At 33.0% G+C, this 24446-nt stretch overlaps 1 protein-coding gene across 2 annotated transcripts in view; it reads left to right on the forward strand.

Annotated features, from left to right (window-relative positions):
* Window positions 1–24446, forward strand: part of LOC145258316 (putative ATP-dependent RNA helicase DDX46) — a 97739-nt gene that overhangs the window by 35557 nt on the left and 37736 nt on the right. For both annotated transcript variants that reach the window (XM_080116398.1, XM_080116399.1), the window contains 7 exons: window positions 569–775; window positions 5158–5296; window positions 10153–10377; window positions 11835–11912; window positions 17381–17509; window positions 18629–18694; window positions 22300–22396. In XM_080116398.1, the coding sequence (XP_079972524.1) occupies window positions 569–775; window positions 5158–5296; window positions 10153–10377; window positions 11835–11912; window positions 17381–17509; window positions 18629–18694; window positions 22300–22396 (941 nt within the window). The remainder of the gene's footprint in view (window positions 1–568; window positions 776–5157; window positions 5297–10152; window positions 10378–11834; window positions 11913–17380; window positions 17510–18628; window positions 18695–22299; window positions 22397–24446) is intronic.

Here is a 24446-nt window from a genome sequence, read left to right on the forward strand (position 1 = left end):
ATAAGTTTAAAATCAAAAAATATTTTTATTTTATCATTACTACTAGCCATGGAAGAATTTGTTTTAAACAAAATCAAATAAAAAAAAAAAAAACACAATTAAAAGAATCGTTTTTGGCATTGGAAAATAAGCACAAATTTTTCTAATATCGATTCCAATACTCTCAAAAGTTCTGATTAATCGTTCCAACACTATATATATATATTTACATTCTTAATTCCGCTTTTCAATATAAGCGTCGTTGCCTGAAGAAGTCTCTAGTTATTAAACACTGGAAGACCGAAACATGCTCATGACTGTGTAGCTACACATTACTGCTTAAGTAAAGACAAATTTAAAGTGTAACTTGCTCTACCCAGGTATTGAGCACTCTCGTATTAACCTTGTTATATTTCACTGGTTACCTTACCTTTGAAATATAGCAACCTCAAATTATACATGCTGTCTATGATTATTAAAGTGATGATAATAGCAATTTTACAAAATAAATTCTAAAATGCAATCAAATTTTTTTTCTCATTCATGCTTTTTTTGTTTTGAAATTCAATGTCTTTCTTCTCTTACTCAGGTCGTATCGTCGTCGTTCACGTAGTAGGTCTCATGAAAGGAGACATCGTAGTCGATCCAGAAGTCCTGACAGATCTAGACGTGCTCGCAGATCGAGATCCAGATCGAGAGAAAGAAAACGCTCACACAGTCGAGAAAGGGAGTGGAGAAGTCGATCCCGAGAAAGAACACACACAAGGAGGTCACGCCCATCTTCTCGTGAAAGGCGGTAAGTGTCAGAAGGGATGTTGGACATGTGTGTCCGCTTGCTGCATCTCAACTCTGTTGTTGTGGTTCATAGGTAACCAATTTCATGACTAATATATATTCTTCCATACTTGTGCTTCAGCAATATTTAACTTGAGCATAACCCAGCAATTTATTAATTTTAAGGCCATCCAAGACTGTAACGGAATCACATAGTCTTTTCATACAAACACGTACATGGTGCACGTATGCATTATCACTAGTGAATGATAAAAAAGACAAATCAATTAATAAGTCATTTTTTAACATACAGTCTAGTCTTCATTCTTTTTATCAGCGTTTTTTTGTGTCTGGCTGTTGATCCGCTAGTGGTTGTAATCTTCTGTTCAACTCAAGACAAATAAAACATAATGGAGACTTATTGTTAGTTTCAAAGGTTTTATTGGAGAGAGATATCTGTTCACAAGAGGGGAGAGACAAAAACAAATTGATTCCTTCTTATTTAATGTTTTTTACTTAGCTTTTAAAATGGTTGATGAACAGACAGGTCTCGGGGAAATATTCTCTTACATTTCTACATTGTTGGGCAAGTCTGGTCCAGCTACTTCCCTACCTTCAACTGCTTCAAAACTCAATTCCGAACACTTGATGTTATTTCTATCTAATTATTCAACACCTGCTTCTAGCACATTTTATCTAGAGAACTGACCTCTGAACCCGCACATCAATCATGGTAAGTGCACTGGGTTCATCTCTGTTCCTGGGCAGGTCATCCTGACATGTACTTAATGTAACATCCCAAAATTCATACTAGTTAACATAATCCCTACCGGCGTAGGGTCCGAATATATAACAACTGTCCTAGTTCCTCTCTAGGGAAGTGTGTTGAATAAAATTGTTAACCACAATTGTGATACTGTAGACTGTCATCATACCCCAACAGCTAGGACTACTGGGAGAGATTAACTGTGGTGCTACCAGATATCATACTATCCGAAGATACTGACTTTCTGACCTAAAATGCACCAAACATTAATGTTATTATTTTTCCTTTGTTAAATTCAATAATGTTCTGCAAAGTCAGAAACAAAACCAACAATTTTCCTATACAAAAAAATGCAACCCTAAGCACCATGAATAAATATTTGAAGATATAAACAACTTGAAACATAGTAACTTTTTTCTAAAATTATTGGATTCAACATTAAATTATTTGTAAAAAGTTGATATGCTGTGCAAAAAAAAAGCAATTAAACCAAACAGCATGAATGTATATTTAAAAATATAAAACCAAACACCATGAATGTATATTTAAAAATATAAAACCAAACAGCATGAATGTATATTTAAAAATATAAAACCAAACAGCATGAATGTATATTTAAAAATATAAAACCAAACACCGTGAACGTATATTTAAAAATATAAAACCAAACACCGTGAACGTATATTTAAAAATATAAAACCAAACACCGTGAATGTATATTTAAAAATATAAAACCAAACACCGTGAATGTATATTTAAAAATATAAAACCAAACACCGTGAATGTATATTTAAAAATATAAAACCAAACACCGTGAATGTATATTTAAAAATATAAAACCAAACACCGTGAATGTATATTTAAAAATATAAAACCAAACACCGTGAATGTATATTTAAAAATATAAAACCAAACACCGTGAATGTATATTTAAAAATATAAAACCAAACACCGTGAATGTATATTTAAAAATATAAAACCAAACACCGTGAATGTATATTTAAAAATATAAAACCAAACACCGTGAATGTATATTCAAAAATATACAACCAAACACCGTGAATGTATATTTAAAAATATAAAACCAAACACCGTGAATGTATATTTAAAAATATAAAACCAAACACCGTGAATGTATATTTAAAAATATAAAACCAAACACCGTGAATGTATATTTAAAAATATAAAACCAAACACCGTGAATGTATATTTAAAAATATAAAACCAAACACCATGAATGTATATTTAAAAATATAAAACCAAACAGCATGAATGTATATTTAAAAATATAAAACCAAACAGCATGAATGTATATTTAAAAATATAAAACCAAACACCATGAACGTATATTTAAAAATATAAAAACTTAAAGCATAAAAACTTTTTTCAAAATTACTGGATTTGGTATGAAATACCCCAAAAAGAGTAGATATGCTGTAAAACAAAACAACCAAACCAAACTAGAGATGAGCTAAAAATGTGAATGACAATAAAAAAAATCCCAAAAGATCCATTGAACTCCACAGACCTGTGACGCCATAACAATCAGTTGTTAACTTTTTTGGGTGGTCACATAATGCCGGCTAAAGAGAGTAAAAAGTAAACCTTGGGTTTACTTTCGGCAGCCTCATAATTCTCGCTTCCTTTATTTTTGTCCTTTAGTCCTCACATTCCATGAATGATGTTTCTGGTAAAGGATGAAGAATTGGTGTTTTCTGCGTGAGAATCAAACACTAATTGTTGGCTTTTTTTTTCACCTTCAAGTAGGATGTTTTTCTTCAGCTCCTTATTTCAAGTGGCTTCATGCCTTGTCTGGAGTGATTTCTATAAAAAAAGCTGAGTAAAATTGATGTCAACAGTTTCCAGGGGTAAGCTGAGAGAAAACTTTATAGATTGGTTAGTTGTTTTGTTTGGTTTGGTTGATTTGTTTTACAGCATATCAACCCTTTTCGGATTATTTAATGCCGAATGCAGTTATTTTGGAAATAGTATTCACGTTGCACCCAGTTATTTTGTAGAAGGTTTTTATTCTTCAAGCTTTTTGTATCTTCAATCGCTCGTTTGTAATGTTTGGTTTGGTTGTTTTGTAGTGGATTTTATCGTTTTTCTTCCCTGCTCTGCAGAGCATGAATGAGTTTTGCAAAAGAAGAGGGGAAAAGGGTTACGGTATTAATGTTTGGAAGTTAGGAAACCAGTCAGGAAGTGGGGGAGAGATCGAAAGAAAAAAAGGAAATGGGAAGAAGGAAAAGGCGGGGAAAGGTAAGTTGTTTTTGGTTTTTAGTTTTGGAGAACATGATTAAGTTTTGCAGGACATGATTAAGTTTTGCAGAACATGATTAAGTTTTGCAGAACATGATTAAGTTTTACAGAACATGATTAAGTTTTGCAGAACATGATTAAGTTTTGCAGAACATGATTAAGTTTTACAGAACATGATTAAGTTTTGCAGAACATGATTAAGTTTTGTAGAACATGATTAAGTTTTGCAGAACATGATTAAGTTTTGCAGGACATGATTAAGTTTTACAGAACATGATTAAGTTTTGCAGAACATGATTAAGTTTTGCAGGACATGATTAAGTTTTGCAGAACATGATTAAGTTTTGCAGAACATGATTAAGTTTTGCAGAACATGATTAAGTTTTGCGAAAGGAAGTAAAAAAACAAAAAGCATTAATGTTAAGTGCATTTCATCTCAGGAAGCCAATATCTTCAGACAACCTGATCTGACAGCACCAGTTGATGGATTGGATTTCCAGATGAAAGTAAATATATTTGCGGCACGCAGACTGTTGAGAACATATCAGCAACAGAATAGTAACAGATCGTGATGAAAGGCGTTAAACTTAAGCTGATGAGATTTAGAAGTTGAAGGATAAGAATTTAGCTCAAATGTAGCAACTAGTGACAAGACCCCAACTACACACACACACACCCATATTCAACAAGTTGAGTGTATATAATGCCTGTGTCTGTGTTGTTGTTTTTTTTCATGCATGCAAATGTCGCAGTAATGAAAATATCCAAAAATTACAAAAAAAACGATAAGGTAGAAAATTAATTATTAAAGAAAACAGTTTTCGAGATATTTGCAAGTTTTGCTTACATAATAAACTGAATAACACGCATAATAGCATAGGAGGTAATTAATTTCTGAAAACTCAAAAACTTAGTTCAATTCGGAAGAAATGAGTTATTCCCCTTTTCTTTATGTCACACGTCACCAACAAACATGAGAAAATCGTTTTTTCATTGAATAATGGAAATACTTGTTATATTTCTGTATTATTTAACTGACTGCAATATGACAATTGTATACTTTTGCACCGTTTCCCCACCTCCACACGACTGCCCCTCCTCTGACGAATACTTTATTATGTTCATCATCATTGATTTAACATCCGTTTTTACATGCTGGCATGTGTTGGACAGCTTTAAGAAATTCACTTCCAAACTAACCTATCTCTGCCAATGTCTTTTTTTATCCCCTCTTTCTCTCCTGTCCAATTTTATCTCCTGGTCTGTATTTTTCCCATCTGAATAAACTAAGTGAACTCACTGTGCGCATACGGCTTTTAAAGAAAAGATTCATCATTTCTATCTTGTAAATGTTAATTTGTTTCTCACTTTTTTTCTAGACGGGATAAATATTCTCCGAGAAGCAAAAGATCCTGTTCAAAATCCCCTCCAAAGGTCGTATCCAGTAGGTCACCAACTCCCGAGAAGATCGTTCCTTCTGAAGATGAATCTAAAGTTAAAGAAGAACCTCTCGATAAGGTAAACAAAAGTTGATTCTTCATGTTGTTTTTAGATGTGCTCAAGTGATGCAGGAAAGCTGAATCCGCAAATATTAAGGACATAAAAGAGTGAAGAGACCAGGGCTTTACATTGCGAGTGAAACAATCGCATTTGCGAGTGATTTTTCAAAGTGGCGACTTATCTTTTGGCGATTGTATTTCTTTCACCGACACTCTTGCAAAGTTCACTACTGAGTGAAAAATATCTTTTCAACTTTTTTTTAATAAAACGGGCAGTTAAATTATTTAAACAATAAAAAAGTTTAACAAAACAATATACTTTTTTCTTTTTCTTTTTTAACAAAGGCTGTTTAAGAAACATCTGAGGAAATTTGAATGTTTATACGTTAAAGTATCAGCATAAAATTTGTTGTATATTTAGAATTAAACTTATTAAAAAAAACACAGAAAAATCTTTATGATGTACATACTCGTCAAAGAACAAAGATGTCATATTCTAAAAATCATGTGGCTTTGGCTAGTAACTTTTCTATTTGGCTAGTAAACGAAAATATTTAATTGTCAAAGGTCAACTAAAGATAAATTTATCCATAGAGCCCTAAAGACAAACAGGGAATTGATTTTAAAAAATTGATTTCCTTTGGAAGTCATTTCCTTTGTTGAAGCAAGACTTACAGGTCAGATGTCTTTTTTGACACCAAGTGAGGTGATGGGGATCGGTGCTTTTATCGAGACATCATTTCTAGGTGCTAGAATGATGTAAAAAAAAATCCAGTTCTTCTTTGTTATAATAGCAACATTTGAAAATCGAAATATTGAATTCCATCTAAAATCAATGATGCATTCTTTATGCAGACTCTTATCCTCATCTTCATAGTTGCTGGTGTTTCACCATGTTTCGGCCAACACATCCTCTGGCCTTCTTCAGTTGATTAATTGTGACAAGATAGGAATGCTGAGTTTTGTAACTTATCACCAGTTACACCAACAACAACTATGAAATGAGAATAACAATCCACAAAAACAATGAATGCACAAATTATGAAGCCTCATCTCAAAGTTTTCCAAAATAAAAAGCAAAAAATAAAACCAATACTTAATTATAATGTTGCGGTCATGAAAATATCCAAAAATTACAAAAATGATAGGGTATGAAATTAATTATAAAAGAAAATCGTTTTCGAGATATTTGCAAGTTTTGCTTACATAATTTACTTGGCCTTCGGGACAAGATCAAAGTGTAGTATCTGTTCTTCAGATGCTGCAAGCTATGACTAGCAAAGACCAGATGTGGGGGCAACCCCACATGCCTGACCTTTAACCAGCTCCCATTTCCCACCTCTCGGGAGCTGGTCCCCTTTTCCCCTTCCCCCTCCCTTCACTCCTCACATTAAAAATCGGCCTTGTGCCTAATTTGCTCGGTGGGGGAGCAAATAAATACCATCTGTTCTTCAGATGCTGCACTGCTATTTCTTGTTCTCTTTCGGTGGAGGAGAAATCCTTCACGACTGAGACAATTTTTATTTTTGTACCTTTTCTCCACGTTAAAAAACGACCCTGGTGTCTAACTCTGTCCCGTGGGGAGGCATAGTAAATAGGTACATAATAAACTGAATAGTGTGCAGGGGAGGTAATTCATTTCTGAAAATTTTTAAAAACAGTTCAATTCGGAAGAAATGAGTTCTTTCCCTTTTGTTTACGTCACACTTATCAGCAAACATGACAAAATCGTTTCTTTGTTAAATATGCTGCAAAACAAAACAACTGAACTAAACCAAACCAGAGATGAGCTAGAAAAGTGAATGATGAAAAAAAAAACTGTTACTAGGGTTACTATATTGTCTAATTTCTACTGTACACTCTTTAATCCTTATCCTCGAGTGGTCTCTTGGCCTTGATAAGTGGTGATGCCTATGTAAAAAAAAAAAAAAAAAAAAAAAAAACAAGAGATCCATTGAACTATACAGACCGGTGACGCCATAACAATCATTTGTTAACTTTCTGGGTGGTCAGATAATGATGGCTAAAGAGAGTAAAAAGTAAAGGATGAAGAAAAATTGTTTTCCGTTGAATCATGGAAATACTTGTTTTATGTAATATTTCAGTATTATTTTAACTAATTGCAACATGACATAAAAAACCAAGTAGTTATTGTTTTTTAATGAAAACTCAATTTTTCAACTGTTGGGTTTTGCTATTATAACAAATAAGAACCAAAACTCGTTATGAAAATGTATCTAAATTTATTACAGGATGATCCTACCTAAATGCTTCAATCATGAACGTCCGATGTTCTTTGTTTTATTGTCTTACAATAATATGCTGGCAATGTGCATCTCTGCGTTGCTATCACACTTGAATACAACTAATTTTGGTTGCAAATATGTGATACTATGGATATCCACATTCTGGCCAGAGACAAAACCTCCAACAATGGGATGAAACAATTTTTTAGCAGATCAAAAAGTATTGAAAGTGAAATTAGGAAGAGTGGGGGTACCAATATTATTTTGAATTCTCAAGACAGGAAGACGCCTTACAATCAGTGGTCAGTTTCTGAATAACCAGTCACCCTCAGCTGACAAGAGAAGCACAGAAGTAGTCAGTTTCTATTAATCAAGTGTGGCAGTCACTAAGATGAAAGACCAGACATAGGATTTCTGATTTTTAATCAATAAACTTAGAAGTTAGAGTTAGTTTAGGGACAGTTTTCAGTTTGTTACAGTTGACAACAATTTGTGGCTCGGTGCAGACTGGGCCGAGCTTTAGCAGATCAAATGAACTGAGCAACCGACAAACAGTTATGGCCTCAAGAGACAAGTATTATAAGTTATGGACGTTAGTATTTGGAGAGTCGTTTTCTGCAATAGTATCACACCCATACAGAGTACAACTGATCTGCACACAATGTGTCACTGTCGGTATTTTCTTTTGCGAGTTTGCATTATTCTATTTTATTTTCATACTTGTAAATCAGTCGTCACCCCCTTGACAATTGCCAATGTGAGAGACGATAGTACAGCTAGAACAAGAAGATTAGAAGAAAAAAAGAGAACTAACCACGGAAAACAGCATTGATCGAAATGGAGGATCCACATGGCTTCACAAATAGTCTAGGAATCTTTTTGATGGGCTCATATATCTTGATAGCTCACCTGACAGGTAAAAATGGGGGAGGGGGGGGCTAAGGTCCAGTGAATTTGAAACTAATTTGGGATCACACTTCCTACTGATAAGATAATCACCAAAGTGCCTTTCCATATCATCGAATGACAATAAAACTGTTGGATATATATAACTGAAACTTGGCGAACAAGTCAGGTGTCAACTGAAGTTTATTTATACTAAGCATTCCACTGATCCACCCGCCATAAGTCAAATACAAATTGACAAAAATTTATAGAAATTTAATTTCATAAAAGGCAGAACAATGCAAAGATGTAATGGATAGATCTAAGTTGAAGAAACTTACGATATAATGGTAGAACCAGTTATGCAGTTTCACTTTTATTGATTCAATTCATGTGTGTATATATGTATAAATGATGCTATATTTCGGGATGTCTTCCCTTCGTCAGGCATGTGTCCGAGTTTCAAATGTGCAAGGTAGATTTTTTGTAGATGGAATGGGTTCGCAGAAGGAAATTAATTTATCTATTTCAGATGCATGATTTATTAATATTTATCCTTGATTATTTATTTTTGTATTATTAACTAGTCTTTATTTATTTTCTGTGGTTCTGTTTATTTTTTTTTTCTATTTTCTGTGGTTCTCTTAAGATTGTTATGTGTTATTTATGACTATAGTTAATTTATAGCATCAAAACATCAAATCCCAAATTACTGAACTTATCATTATGGATTATGGAATATGTATTAGAATCGGGAAAAATATTGGGATCGTCCTGAGAAAATCAGAAAACATATTGGATCAAAGAAATTAATAACTTGCAATTTCTAGAAAATCTTTAATCATGTGGTGAATGATGGGCAATCAACAATTCCCCACTATTCAATCATCATGATGTCACTTGCGTGGCAATTGGAAAGGCTGAACTGCTTGCTAATGAGCTAACAAGAACAAAGGATGATTATTGTAAAAATCATGCCTCAGGATTGTCTAGTCAACATGTAGTCCTTTTTATTAGACTTGCAAGGTTACCAGTTTTTATCTCTGCTACGAAGCGCAGTAAAGCACCATTGGTTGCATATAAAGTTGAAGTAAGTTTGGCTCAGAACATACAAAGAAATAATGGTGTAAAATGCGCAGAAAAGAATGTTGTTATTCTCACTTTGTGTATATGTGGTTTTGAGATTAACATATCTTTACTTGCCTGTTAGTCGAGTTGTTGGCCTTACACTGCTAGGTTCTCAATCTGGGTGGCCCAAATACTGTTGGGTGCCAGAGCGAGGTGGTTCAAATACTGCTGGGTGACAGATCTATATAGCCCAAATACTGCTGAGTGTCTGATCTAGGTGGTCCAAATACTGCTTGGGTATGTGATCTAGGTGCCGTAAATACTGCTGCGTGCTATATACTGTTAGGTGCTTGATCTAAGTTGCCCAAATACTGCTGGGTTTCTGATCATGGTGACCCAGTTACTGCTTGGTGTCTGATCAAGATGACCCAAATACTGCTGGGTGTCTGATCTAGGTGGCCCATTGGGTGTCTGATCTAGGTGGTCTAAATACTGCTGGGTGTCTGATCTAGGTGGTCCAAATAGTGTTGGGTGCCAGAGTTCAAGATTGCATAGTTCTGGCACTACCACATTACTAATGGTTATACAATGCTAAGGAAGTATTAGACTTTGGGGGGGGGGGTCTGTTTTATTTGTTCTTAAAATTATTCTGTTATTTTTTATTTGTTTTTTTTAGGAAGACGAGCAGAAACGTCTTGAAATGGAGATGCAGAAACGTCGTGAACGCATTGAAAAGTGGAGAGCTGAACGGAAGAAGAAACAGACGCTCATCCCTATCAACCTTGTCCTCCCCTCGAAGAAATGGAGTCTGGAAGATGATGAGGACGATGATGAAGAAGAAGTAAAGAAGGACAATGTTGCAGCTGAGGATGAAATAGATCCTCTAGATGCTTATATGATGGTATGAGGACGACAATCTCTCTCTTTCTCTCTCTTTCTCTCCCCTTCTCTCTCTTGTAACCTCTCTATTCTCCTTTCACCACCTTTATTTCTCTCTTACTTTTATCTCATCTATTTCTCTTACTCCCTCTTCTCTCTCTCTCTCTCCTCCTCTTCTTTTCTCTTGTCTTTTTCCTATTTATTCACTAGACTTTCTCAACTTTTGAAATCTTTTTGAATCTCTATATATTTACCTTAGAATCGCCACCAATAAATTATTTGGTTTCTCCTTTTTATTCTTTCTCTTTTTCTTTTTTCCATTCTTCCTTTCTTTCTTTTTCTTTACTTCTTTTCTCCCTTGCGTCTTTTCCTTTTCTTCCTTATTTCTTAACCTCTTCACTAATGTATGTAGGGGTGATAGTGGTGGGGATGGGGATATACAAGAGAGCAATGTAAATTTTTAAATCACAATAAAAATCGATAGAGCATTAACTCTATACTAAGATATACAAAATCTGCAAGAATTAAAATATATTTAAGCGTATTTTATGACTGGTCTTTGCTGGGCATTCGTGCTAGCTTAGATAAATACTTTTGCAGTTTTAACAAAAAAGCTACAATAATATCAGTATCTCCATTTACAGTGAACATCTACAGAATGCCAACAGCAATATATGACATATGAAAGACATATGACATATGAAAGACATATGACATATGAAAGAGCCCCTGTGGAATTTCCACAGTTCCCGCTAGTTTGTATTATTTGGATTCTTTGAGCTACAGTTCTAATCTTCAGTGCTATTCTCACAACGTCTTGGCCGATGTAGCCTCTAACTTTCTGCAGGCATACTTTTCCAAACTCTGGAATCTTTCTGTCAAACTCTGTAGGAAATTTAGAATCGGACTCTTTATTTAATCCATGGGGATAGCATGTTCTTGTTCTGTCAGCCATGACCAGGTAGAAGTCTTAAGTAATTCACAATTGTATTCTGAGTATTGCTCACCTACAAACATACAAACTCCAGAAGAGTATCACTTACAACTGAATTTTATCAAGTATTTTTTGCACTGCACCACGGGTTCAACAGAAAGATTCCCAAGTTCGACTAAATGCATCTGAAGAAGGTTGGATGTTACATTGTCCAAAACATTGTGAAAATAATACGCAAGATAAAAACAGTCGTCTTAATAAAATCCAAATAATATTATCCATCTTTTCTCTCTGTCTTCCTTTTATGTGCATCTATTTCACTTGTATCATCGTTTCATGACACGCACATTCTTCCACATTAATTCTCATGTGAATATCTTTTGCAATTACTAGTTGTCCATTGGCCGTTGACTTACATGATAAATTCTAACACAGAATTACATTTTGAAAATTCTTAGCATTAACTCACTTTTTTTTTTTCTTCTGGTGTCGGAATTTTCTAAATTGAAATAATTTTGTTCTGTTTTTCGTTTTTCTAATTACAGGGCGTAAATGAAGAAGTGAAAAAGATACGAGATGAAAACACCGATAAGCAGGAACCCACTCAGAAAACGGAAAATGGAGTAAGTGATTATGTTTACTCTTCTTTTCATCTTCTTATTTTTCTACTTTTTTTTCTTTGTTTTCTCTTTTTTCTTTGTTTTCTCTTTTTTCTTTGTTTTCTCGTTTTCTTTTTTCTTTTCTTCTCTTTTTTCTTTGTTTTCTCTTTTTTCTTTGTTTTCTCTTTTTCTTTTTTCCTTTTTCTTTGTTTTCTCTTTTTTCTTTGTTTTCTCTTTTTCTTTGTTTTCTTTTTTTTCTTTTTCTTTTTTTTTCTTTGTTTTCTCTTTTTTCTTTGTTTTCTCTTTTTTCTTTTTCTCTTTTTTCTTTGTTTTCTCTTTTTTTCTTTGTTTTCTCTTTTTTCTTTGTTTTCTCTTTTTTCTTTGTTTTCTCTTTTTCGTTTTTTCCTTTTTCTTTTCTTTTACTTCTACTTATTTTACTTTTATTCTTGTTTTTCTTTTTTTCTACTTTTTCTTTTCTTCTTTCTCTTCTTTCCTTCTACTTTTTTTTCTCTATTTTTTCTTCTATTTTTTCTTCTATTTTTCTTCTACTTTTTCTTTTACATTTTCTTCTATTTCTTTTTCTTTTATTTCTTTTTCTTTTATTCCTTTTTCTTCAAATGAATTCTGTACTCGTCCCTCTTACTATGCATCTCTCACTCTAACAAAAAACGTAGTAAGTAATTATACTTACCTTCTCCGTGTAATTATTCAATTCTTTATGTACTCCAAATCATGTTAACACACGAGTTTGCATCAGATCATTAAAGTTAAGCTACGTTTAGTCAGTACAAGATGGATGTATGTTATCTCCTCTAACCAGTACATACAAACTGACTGGGGGCCCACATGTGCATTTGTATTAGTCATAAAATTTCCATTTTCCGTGGAAGGTGAAATCTCCGACAATGGACGAATCCCATAAAAAATGTATCGGTAATTCGATTCTTCTTTACATGCAACTTGATAATGTCTGAGAAAAACCTTAATTGTATGCAACCTAAAGTTCAAGTATAAGGCTAAAAAAATATTCCAGAGAGCTTCATCACATGCTGTAAAACTAAATTCAGGACTTATTATAATAACCCCTTATATGGTTGGCCCATCTCTTTGGTGTTTGTCCTCTTGAATGAAATCTTCTTGATATGATTTCTTTGCATAACTAAAATGTGGTAGGTGACAAACATGTCCAAACCTACATTGCTTGATTTAATTCACAAATTTTTAATGTAAAGGGATTTTTTTTTTTTTTTTTTTTTTTTTTTGGTCAATCATGCGGGAAAAGGAAAGTTGTCTAAGAACAAACCACAAGATAACGTAAATAAATTTGCATAGTTTATGGCTTTACCAAAAAAGTCAATCTCTGTGAACCATGGTTGGTTTTAAGTAGCTCAGAGGTATAGGTGGGTGCCTGCCAGTGGCTTAGACACCACCTGCTGGCTGACAGACGTCCAATACGAATAAGTTCCCAAACTCAAAAAAGGCTGAACTCATTTGAAAATGAAAGTCACCTGACTCATGATGTCACCCTCTACTTTCGTGCTGACCGGTGGGTAATTTATGTTCCCCACCGTCTCTCATTATTTGATGTTTATTTTTGAGTTTTCCACTTTTAGCCAAATTCTGCATTTTTTTTTAATCCAGTAAAAGTGAATTTCTGTTTAAATCACTTTTCATGGATGAGAGTGTATATCATAACGGTCTATATAATAAACCGTCTGTACATTTACAATGTCGGGTCATGATGGTATATTGAACAGTTGTGGACAGTTAATTTTAAACGACAAATAAACACACACCTGGTTGTTCAAAGACGACATGACACAATAGTTATATTTATATATAACAGCATTTATTCTTTGGTTCTGACCAGACATCTTTAGAGATTAAAACGTTCTGTTCACATTTCGGCTATCTTGGAATACGTCACATCCTAACGTCATGAGAGAAACTAACTCTTCTTCCAACTCTAAGTCTCGTTTGGACTATCTATCATCTCCTCTTCAACTCCCCTGTTTCCTAACTAACTTGCCTGTATATATTAAAACTAATCCTTTGTGCTGACGTCATTTTCCTACACAAAGATCAAACACGTAACTTCTCAGTCACATTTTCTCTAACCAAATTTATTGTTTATACTTAGGTTTGAAAGCCTATTTTGTTTATATATTTGACATTCATCTTCATTTATATCGGAAAAACAAAAACAAAAAAACAGTGAACATAATGGAAAAATTTTTAAAAACGAAGGTAAAAATGGCATAAATAACCCTGTTTCAATATTAAAACTTTAAAAATTGAAAAAAAAATAATCTGATATCTAGGCTCGAATGTGCAATCTTAAGATAACAACACTGCTACTATACCAACTGATCTATGACTGCGTGAGCGAAATTAGCTTGTATTTTTTATATTTAAACTAATTCAAGAAAGAACTTCTTTGAGCATGCATGTTTGGCTAAATTGTCATGAAGGGACGATTTTTTACTACCCCTCCCTGTAGGAAAGTGCCCAGTTGAGGGTGAAGGAATTAATGTTTTTGGCCAATTTTTTTATATTTGTCATCCAAAGGGTCGAGCTTCAAAATAATACTGATCTTGTGAAAATCTGTCGCCTCTGTCGAAAGTTTTTGCGAGACATACAAACATACATACAGTTAAACAGATTTTCGCCCTTTATCTTCTAGATAACAGTAGATCTTACAATCAACTATTTGCAAGGCAACCTCGGAGTCGTCCAGGAGGCTAATATATAACAATGGTGCTAGAGTCTTACCTTCTTATTTTTTTGTGGCGGTTCATTGGATTTTATTTCTCTTTCTCACATTCTCTTTCTTCTTTGCTTTATCTTTTCTATTTTTTCTCCCCTTTTCTGTCTTTTCCCTCTTATGACAGTTCTCTCTGAAAACTGAAAATGTTAAGATTTGGCCATGAAGGCTAAACTTTAAATTATTCATCATGGTTTGTAGGAGTTTTAGATGACTTTAGTTTAATCAAAGGATGATTTTCGTGTATGCACACTGCATCTTTCTCTTGATGCTATTGTTGCGTTATTGAATGTAGATATATTTTTCTAGTTTTCACTTTTCAAATGCTTGATAAAAATCATATATGCACCCGACAATTCTTTTGTTGTTATTCTCAAAATCAACACAAAGACAAATTTATCAGTTTTATTTACAATTAAGCTTTTTTTCCATCGATAAAGAGAGAGGCGTTTAGCTGCAGGGGTCGATTTGTGTGTGTGTCAGCAACGGCTGAGAAATGTTAATCATGTTGGGAAACTGTCAGTTTTCTCTCTTCTCTCTTATTTATGCTGTCTTATAAAGGCATCAACCGACATTCCTGGGATGTTAATATTAAAAATATTACATTGTTCTTCTATTATTTTGCTTTACGTAATTATAACTTCCCGACCTTAAGTGTAAACATTTATTTGTTTTTGTGATAATTACAATTCCGGTCATTTTTAAGGGACACAAGAATGTAGATCAAAAATCCATCTAGAATCTATGTGTGTGTACACCTCTGCTTTCATCGGCGTCATCCTAGCTCCATATCCAACACCAGTAGATGTTCAGCATGAATTGCCACCCTTCAATCTCGAATAGGTCTGATGTGGTGAACTTTCAAGGTTGAGATGTAATGTTGTGTGGGTGCAGTGGTTCATGCATGAGCACGGGCACCAAAAACGACTGTTGCGTTATTTAATGTATATATAATTTTCTAGCTTGCACTTTTCAAATGCTTGATAAAAATCATATATGCACCTGACAATTCTTTTGTCGTTATTCTCAAAATGAACACATAGATGAATTTATCAACATAGAAGTTTTATTTACAATTAAGTTTTTTGCTCATTGACAAAGAGACGTTAGTTGTAGGAGTCGGTTTGTGTGTGTCACGGCAACGGAGAGACGTCAATGACACTTGACACTGTCAGCCCACTCTCTTCTTTCCTTTTCCTGTTTATGTTGTCTCTTATATCGACATGAATCGACATTTCTGGAAATGTAAGTAGTAAGATATTACATTCTTCTTTTCTATTTTGTGTTGTGCAATTCATAACCTCCCAACCTGGAATGTAAACATTTCTTTGTTTTTGTGATAATTACAATTTCGGTCATTTTTATGGGACACAAGAATGTAGATCAAAAATCCATCTGAAATGTGCATGTGTGCATACCTTTGCTTTCATCGGCATTGCCACATCTCCATATCCAACACTATCAGATCAGACTGTTTGAAGATATTGGCTTTCTGACATAAAATGTACCCAACATTAATGCTATTGCTTTTTTTTTCCTTTCTCTTTGCAAAGCTCAATCATGCTCTGCAAAGTCAAAAACAAAAACAACAATTTTCCTGTACAAGAAAAACAAATCAAACACCATGAATAAATGTTTGAAGATATAAAGAACTTAAAGCAGAAAACCTTTTTTCCAAAATTACTGGATTTGTTATTAATAATCCAAAAAAGATTGATATTATTTCATATATATTATTTTTTTTTAGAGATGTAGAGAGGTATTTATGATATTAAAACTCATATATATATATATATATACTTTTTTGGGGAGTACCACTTCTTTTTTAGAGATGTAAGGAGGTATTTATGATATTAAAAATCATTTATATATAGATGGGGGGGGGGTACCACTTCAGTCAGTCTCAGAAATGACCAAAACAGTTTAGAATATAAAACGAAACAAATTTTAATATAACAATGTTACACGCATACTTTCACTTCTATTTGATTTTATATGCCTCCGAGCAATGCTATATAACCCTGCTAGTACTGAATAAATATTTGAAAACATAAAGAACTTGAAGCTTAAAAACTTGTTAGAAAATTACTGGATTCATCATAAAATAGCCCGAAAAAGGTTGATATGTTGTAAAACAAATCAACCAAACCAAACACTATGAATAAATATTTGAAGATATAAAGAGCTTGAAACATGAAATCTTTTTCTAAAATTACTGGATTCATCATTAAATAACCCGAAAAAGGTTGATATGTTGTAAACAACTAAACCATTTGTATCTTTTTCTTAATTTTGACTTTCTTACTTGAAACTTTGGAGTTGTTTGGGGGGAAAAAATATTTTGCACTGCTTTCTTCACACGCACGAGGGAGGAGGGTACAAGTTCAAAGTTTTTTTTTTTGTTTTTGTTTTTTCGGCCAACTATATAACATATCTAATTTATTGATTGTCCGTGTGTTACTCCCTTTCCTTTCTTTTTACTGCAATCCATGTCAACCAGTATTGCCCAAAATTCTGGTAAAGTAATGATGATCATTGCCTTGCCTTTCTTTACCCTCTTATCACAGTTCTCTCTGAAAACTAAAAACTTTATTTTTCTTATGACTTTAAACGATTCATGAGCAGGGTAGGATAGTTAGATGACTTTTATTTAGTTTATTCCTCAATCTGTTCCTTCTTCATATTTTTTGATTTTTTTTTGTGTGTCATTCTCCTTATCTTTTTGCAGCAACCTGTACCAACCAGTGCTGTCCAAAATGCTGGTAAAGTAACAATGATTACCGGCACGGTGAAGAAAAAGGAAGATATTGGCAAATTGAAAGGTGAATTAATGGAAAATAATGTTGATGCCATGGAGGTAATAAATTTTTCTTTTTATGAAAACATTTTTTACTTATAATTTTTAATAAACATTTCAGAAGTTTATTTTTAATAACGTGAAATCGATATTGAGGAAAAGTAAAACCTAATTATCTCCCATATTTTCACATCACAATGCATGCATTACACTTGGTGGAGTGCAGTGGCCTTTGCTTTCATAATTCATATTAGAATTGTCTGTAAATTTCATATTAGAATTGTCCATAAATTTTCAACAAATAAAGTAAATGCCATGATCGAAAACCGAAACCTTGAGATCCTCAGTCTGATGTTCTATGAACTGAGCTATTTAGATTTTCATATTATTTGGATTATTCCGACTGCTGTTCTTGTATTAAGTGTTATTCTCACGATGTTTCGATCGGTGTAAACTCCAACCTTCTTCAGGTGTATCTTGTCAAACTCGAGAATCTTTCTGTCAAACTTTCCCAGAACTGCTCGCCCGTTGAACACTGTTACACTGACCTGCTTCTCGGTTGAATACAACATGGTAGCCTTCAGATCAAATGTAAACAAGTTCTTGTGTAGTTATCCCCATAATCAAATTCTACCCAATCTACACCATTACCGATTACAACACTACCATCTTACATTTATTAACCCTTATCCTCGAGTGGCCTTTGGGCTTTGATAATTGGTGACTCCCAAGTAAAAAAAAAAACTTGAGAATCTGCACAGAATTTTAAACAGAAGCCTTTATTTAATCCATGGGGGTTAACATGCTCTTGTTCCATTATCCATGACCAGGTAGAAAATCCTAAGTAATTCACAATTTTATTTTTTGAATATTGCCCGGCACTGAGGATTGAACCTTCAACCTCCAGTAACTTACAACTGAATTTTACTAAATACTTCATCGATCATGCCACTGGTCCTCGTCATTAAAATTTTGTGCAGATTCCCAAGTTTGACAGAAAGATTTCGAAGTTTGACAATATACACCAAAAGAAGGTCGGAAAATTGCATCGCCCGAAACATTATGAAACTAACACTCAAGATGAAAATAGTAACTCGAATCATCCAAATAATATGAATTATCAGTCTTCATCTAAAAAATTCAGAAACATATCTTTATTTTTTTATTTTTTTTACCCAGTATTCTTCAGAAGAGGAAGAAGAAGATCTGGATGCTACAATGGCTGGAATGGTGAAGAAAAAGAAGGTAAGTTTTATTCGTTTAATTGCAGTGGCATTACAGGTATATTGAAAGATGATAATCTATTTGTGTTTAATAAAATGGAGATGGATAAGAACTCAGATTGTTATATTTTGTCTGTGTTCAAGACGATGATGATGTATAAATGATGGGTGTTTGGAGGTGTGTTGAGCAAAAAAAAAAAAAAAAATTGTAGTAGACAGACAGGCTTCAACTCGGAGGTGTGTGTGTGTGTAAGGGTGTTGGTTGAGCAAAAAAAAAAGAAGGAAAATTGCAAGCGTAAAAAAAAAAAGTGGTAGTAGGCAGGCAGGCTCAAACTTATACCGCAAAGGAGGAAAAGAAAGTGAAAAAAAAAAAAACATGACGCATTAGCTGTTGCGCCCATCGCCAAACTGGAAGTGACGTAGGTTTAAATTAAGGCTAGACAATCGAAAAGACGCGATGACTTTTGAAAATATCGGTGAAAAAAGCGATCCCTCCCTGTAAAAAAGTGCCCAGTAGAAGCATGGTTTTGGCCAATTTTTCGATATTTGTCGTCCGAAGGGTCGAGCTTCATAATGATACTGATCTCGTGAAAATTTGTTGTTTCTGTCGTAAGTTTTTGCAAGACATACAAACATACATACATACATACATACATTTAAACAAACAGGTGAAATTTATATTATAGATAACAATGTCTATATTCTTGGTAATACTTATGGATGGTTGGTGTTATGCGAGAGATGCGCACTCATGGGAATTTGACAGGTTGATTTTTCTTGGCCCAATGGTCAACCAACCGTGATATCCTTTTTGATTGTTATTATATAAGCATTTGTGACCACGTGAAACGCCCATTTTGGATGGTATTTCGTGTCACCACACCTTAAGGGCATTTTATTCGGCCGTTGTGATTCACTGGACCAACTGAGATTGATTACACGTGCATAACCTTTTGCCAAAAATGACCTTTCAAACCTCATACTTTTAACTTTTCTGACAATTCCAGACGCATTTGCCTGTCATGTTTATAATTTTTGTTCTTCTTCATAATTAGAGCGAAAATCAAAATATTGAATTTCAAATAAAAGCAATGGTATCTACTTAATTGTCATGTCACAGTAATGAAAATATCCAAACATTACGAAAAATGATAAAGTAAAAATAAATTATTAAAGAAAATAGTTTTTGAGATATTTGCAATTTTTGCTTACATTAATAAATTGAATAGCACGCATAATAGCCGGGAAGGTAATTAATTTCTGAAAACTTTAAAAAAAACTTTGGCCACCTCGGGAGAAATTAGTTATTTCCCTTGTGTTTATATCACATGTACCAGCAATATTTTTCCGTTGAAAATATTTGTTTTATGGGCACTTGTACAGTTTAATCAAGACATTAAAAAATGAAAATACCGAAAAGAAATTATATTGTACGCATCCATTTTGGACTGAAGATCTCCGAAAAAAATTTAACTTAATTTGATCAAGTAGTTTTTTTTGTTTTTGTCACAGCGGAAAAACACGTTTTTATGATGGCACATTGAAGGTAGATGTCTTTGAACTTTTTGAACATGCCATAATATCTTAATTAAACTGTACAAGTAGAGTTTTATGTAATATTCTAGTAATATTTAACTAATTGTGACATGATAATTAAGTAGAAAACATTGCTTTTTATTGAAATTAGCAAGACCCCAGGCATTGCCCAGTCGTAAAATACGACTGGGCAATGCCTGGGGTCCTGCTAAATATGATATTTTGATTAATGCAGATTTCATATTTATTATTATTTTATATTAAACCCAGTATATAGTAATGATTTAAAAAGTTAAAGAAGAAATAATTTGTGCAGCTCCACCGAAAATCGAAACCAAAACTTTTAGCTTACAATTTACTTTTTCCTTTCACGTTAATGACTGTACTATGAAGACATGTTTGCTGCAAAGCTAAAAATTAAAACATGAACCAATAACTATTATGTCACGCATGCATATTTGATCGATCTTCACCTGGCAAATTTCATTTTTTTAACTTTCACACTTTTCCACCAATTTTCCCTGGCTAAAACCCAAATATAAAATTTCACATGGGTTCGAATACCCTATATATTAAGTTTCATGTCTGTAGACCAAAAACTGACAGGAGTTTGGTAGGCAAAATTTTTTAAACAAATATATATACGCGTACATACATATATATATGTATAGAAAGAGTTTTGTGTTTACTATAAACATTTTACGCAAATATTATGCAAGTATAAATTATGTAGAATATCTGCATGAATATAATTACACGTAATAGTTGACTAAAGATGATCATTCCATAAGAAAACCGAAAAAACTAATAGGGAATTAATTGAAATGAATGTTTAAAAGAATATGCAAATTAGCTAGATCTTTTGCAGATAAATGCAATTCAACAACCCATATAAGTTCAGTTGTATTTTCTTTTTAAATAAATAGAAAAAAACGGTTTTTAATATGAATATCAATACACAAAAAAAACAAAAAAAATTATAGGAGTATAGATTGGCATAAGTAATTTCTCTATGATAATGAAGAAGAACCATAATTTTTATTCAAATGACTTTTTTAGTACATTTCATAATGAGGTTGTAGTCAGCTAACATACTTCTGGAAGTGTAAGCCATGTTTAGTTTCAGAACAGTTTCCGATGGTGCATTGTTCCACACAAGTCCTGAGTGATGACTGGTTTGCAGTAGACAGTTCCACAGAGCAAAAGATTCTTACCGTGTCGAGACGGAAAAAAACATGCGAAATTCCTACAGAAAAGGTTTAATATATATGGAGCAATTCTGGTTTCTGATTGGTCGGTAGCAGAACGTGAATTAATTTGATTCATCAGTTCCTAGCAGCATCATTTATAAATAGAATCGCCCGACTGTGTGGGATCATACCCCATTATGAATCAAAAATATTGCAACAATACTTAACTTCCAGTGTGGCTGCTTCCGGAAGTGGTGACATGCCAAATCAGTTCTTTGACTTTTTCTCCCATCCTTATATCTCCCTTGTGCATGTACTTTTTTTTTTTATTACGTTTTTTGGATCATTCTTTTTATTTAATAATCACTAAAAAAATTTTTGGTCTTATTTTAATTAAGAATTATTGAAATTAGATTTTTTTTTTTTAAAGAGATAATCTTTTAAAACTATTTTGGGAATATTATGTATTGGATACATTTTTTATGATGTTTGAAATTTTGTTATTTTGATTTTAATAATTTTATTTTGATATATTCATACATTTATCATATAAATTCAAATAAAAAAAACTTATTTTTAAATGAAAAATAACTTTATTTTTATTTTATAAACATTTCTTATAAAATTTCAAATAAAATACAAACTTTTACTTTTTAATTTTATTATTAAAAGACTAATTTCATTATTTTTATCTGCATAATTTTGTTAATTTTTATTGTATATTTTTCAATAATGTCCTTTTCTTATATTTTATTTTAATAAATCACTTCACAATAGAAATACCGAAAAACAATAAAAGTGAAGGAACGGATTTGCATTTTCATTGCTCCTGGTAGCACACACCCTGGAAATTAGGAAGTACGTTAGCTAACTATAACCCCCCTTTTCCTTTTTTTTACAGGAATTGACGCTCGTCGACCACAGCCGGATTTATTATGCTCCTTTCCGAAAGAACTTTTATGTGGAAGTTCCTGAAATTGCCAAAATGACTCAAATGGGTAAGATAGAAACCAAAAAACAACTTTCTTTTTCAATTTTTAGAATTTTTTTTGAAATTCCTTTTTAATTTCTTTCCTGTTTTAAGAGCTTCTCTGTCTTCCTTCATGAGGGTCCCGGATATGACCTTAAACTATATCCGATGGTGAGGACCCAGCTTGCTGGCTCTGGGGAGTGTGGAACCACCCTTTAATTGCCATTGCTCCCAGGTCCACTCTGACCCAGAGTGGTAGTACCTGTTAGGGTCCCAACTATGGGTTAAATAGAAACTGACTTGCAAAAAACAAATATATTCTATTAAAAAATTTTTCTTCAAAATCACTAGATTCGGCATTAAATAACCTGAAAAGGGTTGATATGCCGTAAAACAAAAATAACCAACCAACCAATCCTTCGTGAGCCTAACATGAAACAAACTTTCCGAAAGATATGTTAATTCCCATTTCAGTCACTTAAATTATTTGAAGTTGAAAGAAAACACAAAATGACAGTTTTCAATATTCACACAGGGTGCAGGATTGTTTTCTTCTTTTCACCTACAACAGAGTAGATGGTCACTTTTAATATCAGCAGCAGTACTTTTTATTTCTCCTTTTTATTAACAAACTAGCAGAACTATCCGAGTTTGCCTGGACCATATAAAAAAGGAAAATGAAGTTGTATTTGACTACATTTGCTAAATGTTTTTTGCTTTAATTGAATTGTCAGCCCACTGCTATGAATTTGGAATAGGGGTATGTGAGCGTGAAAAAAAATTGCAAGTGATTACAATTTTTAAAAAATATATTTGTGATTTACGTAAGTAATATTCACACATTTAATAGTAATCTGATCTCTAAATTAACTCAGCTAAATCGACCACCGATAAAATAAAAAATTGGAAATAAGAAAAATGATTTTCGTTTTAATTTTATTAACTTCCAATTAAAAAAGTTCCTTTTGTTTTGAGCCAAGTAAATAATACAAAATACAAAACAAAAAATATAATAAAAAAATTTTTGAACCCTGTTTAAATGCAAAAACTTATTAAAATAAACATTTTCAAAAATATGTTAAAAATAAAAAAATAAAATGTCTGCCATAAGGTGGGTATGAACACAAACACAAATATTTCTCAGTCAATGTCTTAACTAATTGGGCCATGGCAAAAGTCATACCATGACATTGCAAATTTATGTACTTAACATATTGTTATACCGGCCTTCTTTTAACAGAGGAATTTACACCGATTAGTACTATAAATAGCGCTAGTAATTCCAACACCGGTGAGAGAGATGCAACTGCACTTCAACTGCTAGCCGAGTGCCCAGCAGATATACATGCTTTCCTATCTTTGTACATTATTGTTAACCGAACCTAGACTTGATTGTTCTTATTTTCACTGTTGTTCCACAATGCAACATGTATCCAATAGGTGAAGTGGTTCACGCATGCACAGATGTTAAAATCGTTTAGAAAGAGACGATTTTACATGAACACTCTTGCTCCATCAGATTCTGTGGTCGTTAACGTAGAAAAAATGAATATTTTGCTCCAAATTTCACATATTATGCATCAGTCACTGTCCTTTAAGATGGTACTAGAATCATTCTTATCCACTTTGGATTTCAAAAGTTTTAACAAGACATACAAACACACATACAAACATACTAACAGACATTTCTTCCTTTATATAATAGAAGATAAACCAACCACCGCCCAAAAGCAAAAATCTCACTTTCATTTTAGCTATTTTAGACTGCCAACAGTGCCTAATATGCATAATCATGACTCTCGCCTCCAAATCAAATAATTCCATTTTCCTTACATCATCATCATCATCATCATCATCATCTTTCAACTATAGTCAAGATGGAGTCCACATGCTCACGCTATGTCCTACATGACAACTTTTATATCCTCTCAACATTTGTTGTAATAATTTTGATAAAAGTATGATTAAAAAAAATTATAAAGTTCTATTTATAGACCTTGGCAATAGGAACAGACCAATCAAATAGAGCCATGTTCTGCTAGCAACCGATCAGAAACCAGAATTGCTCGATAAAATAT

The sequence above is a fragment of the Euprymna scolopes genome, chromosome 33, assembly GCF_053919585.1.
Source record: "Euprymna scolopes isolate OS-2025 chromosome 33, ASM5391958v1, whole genome shotgun sequence".
In the NCBI taxonomy this organism is placed as follows: Eukaryota; Metazoa; Mollusca; class Cephalopoda; order Sepiida; family Sepiolidae; genus Euprymna; species Euprymna scolopes.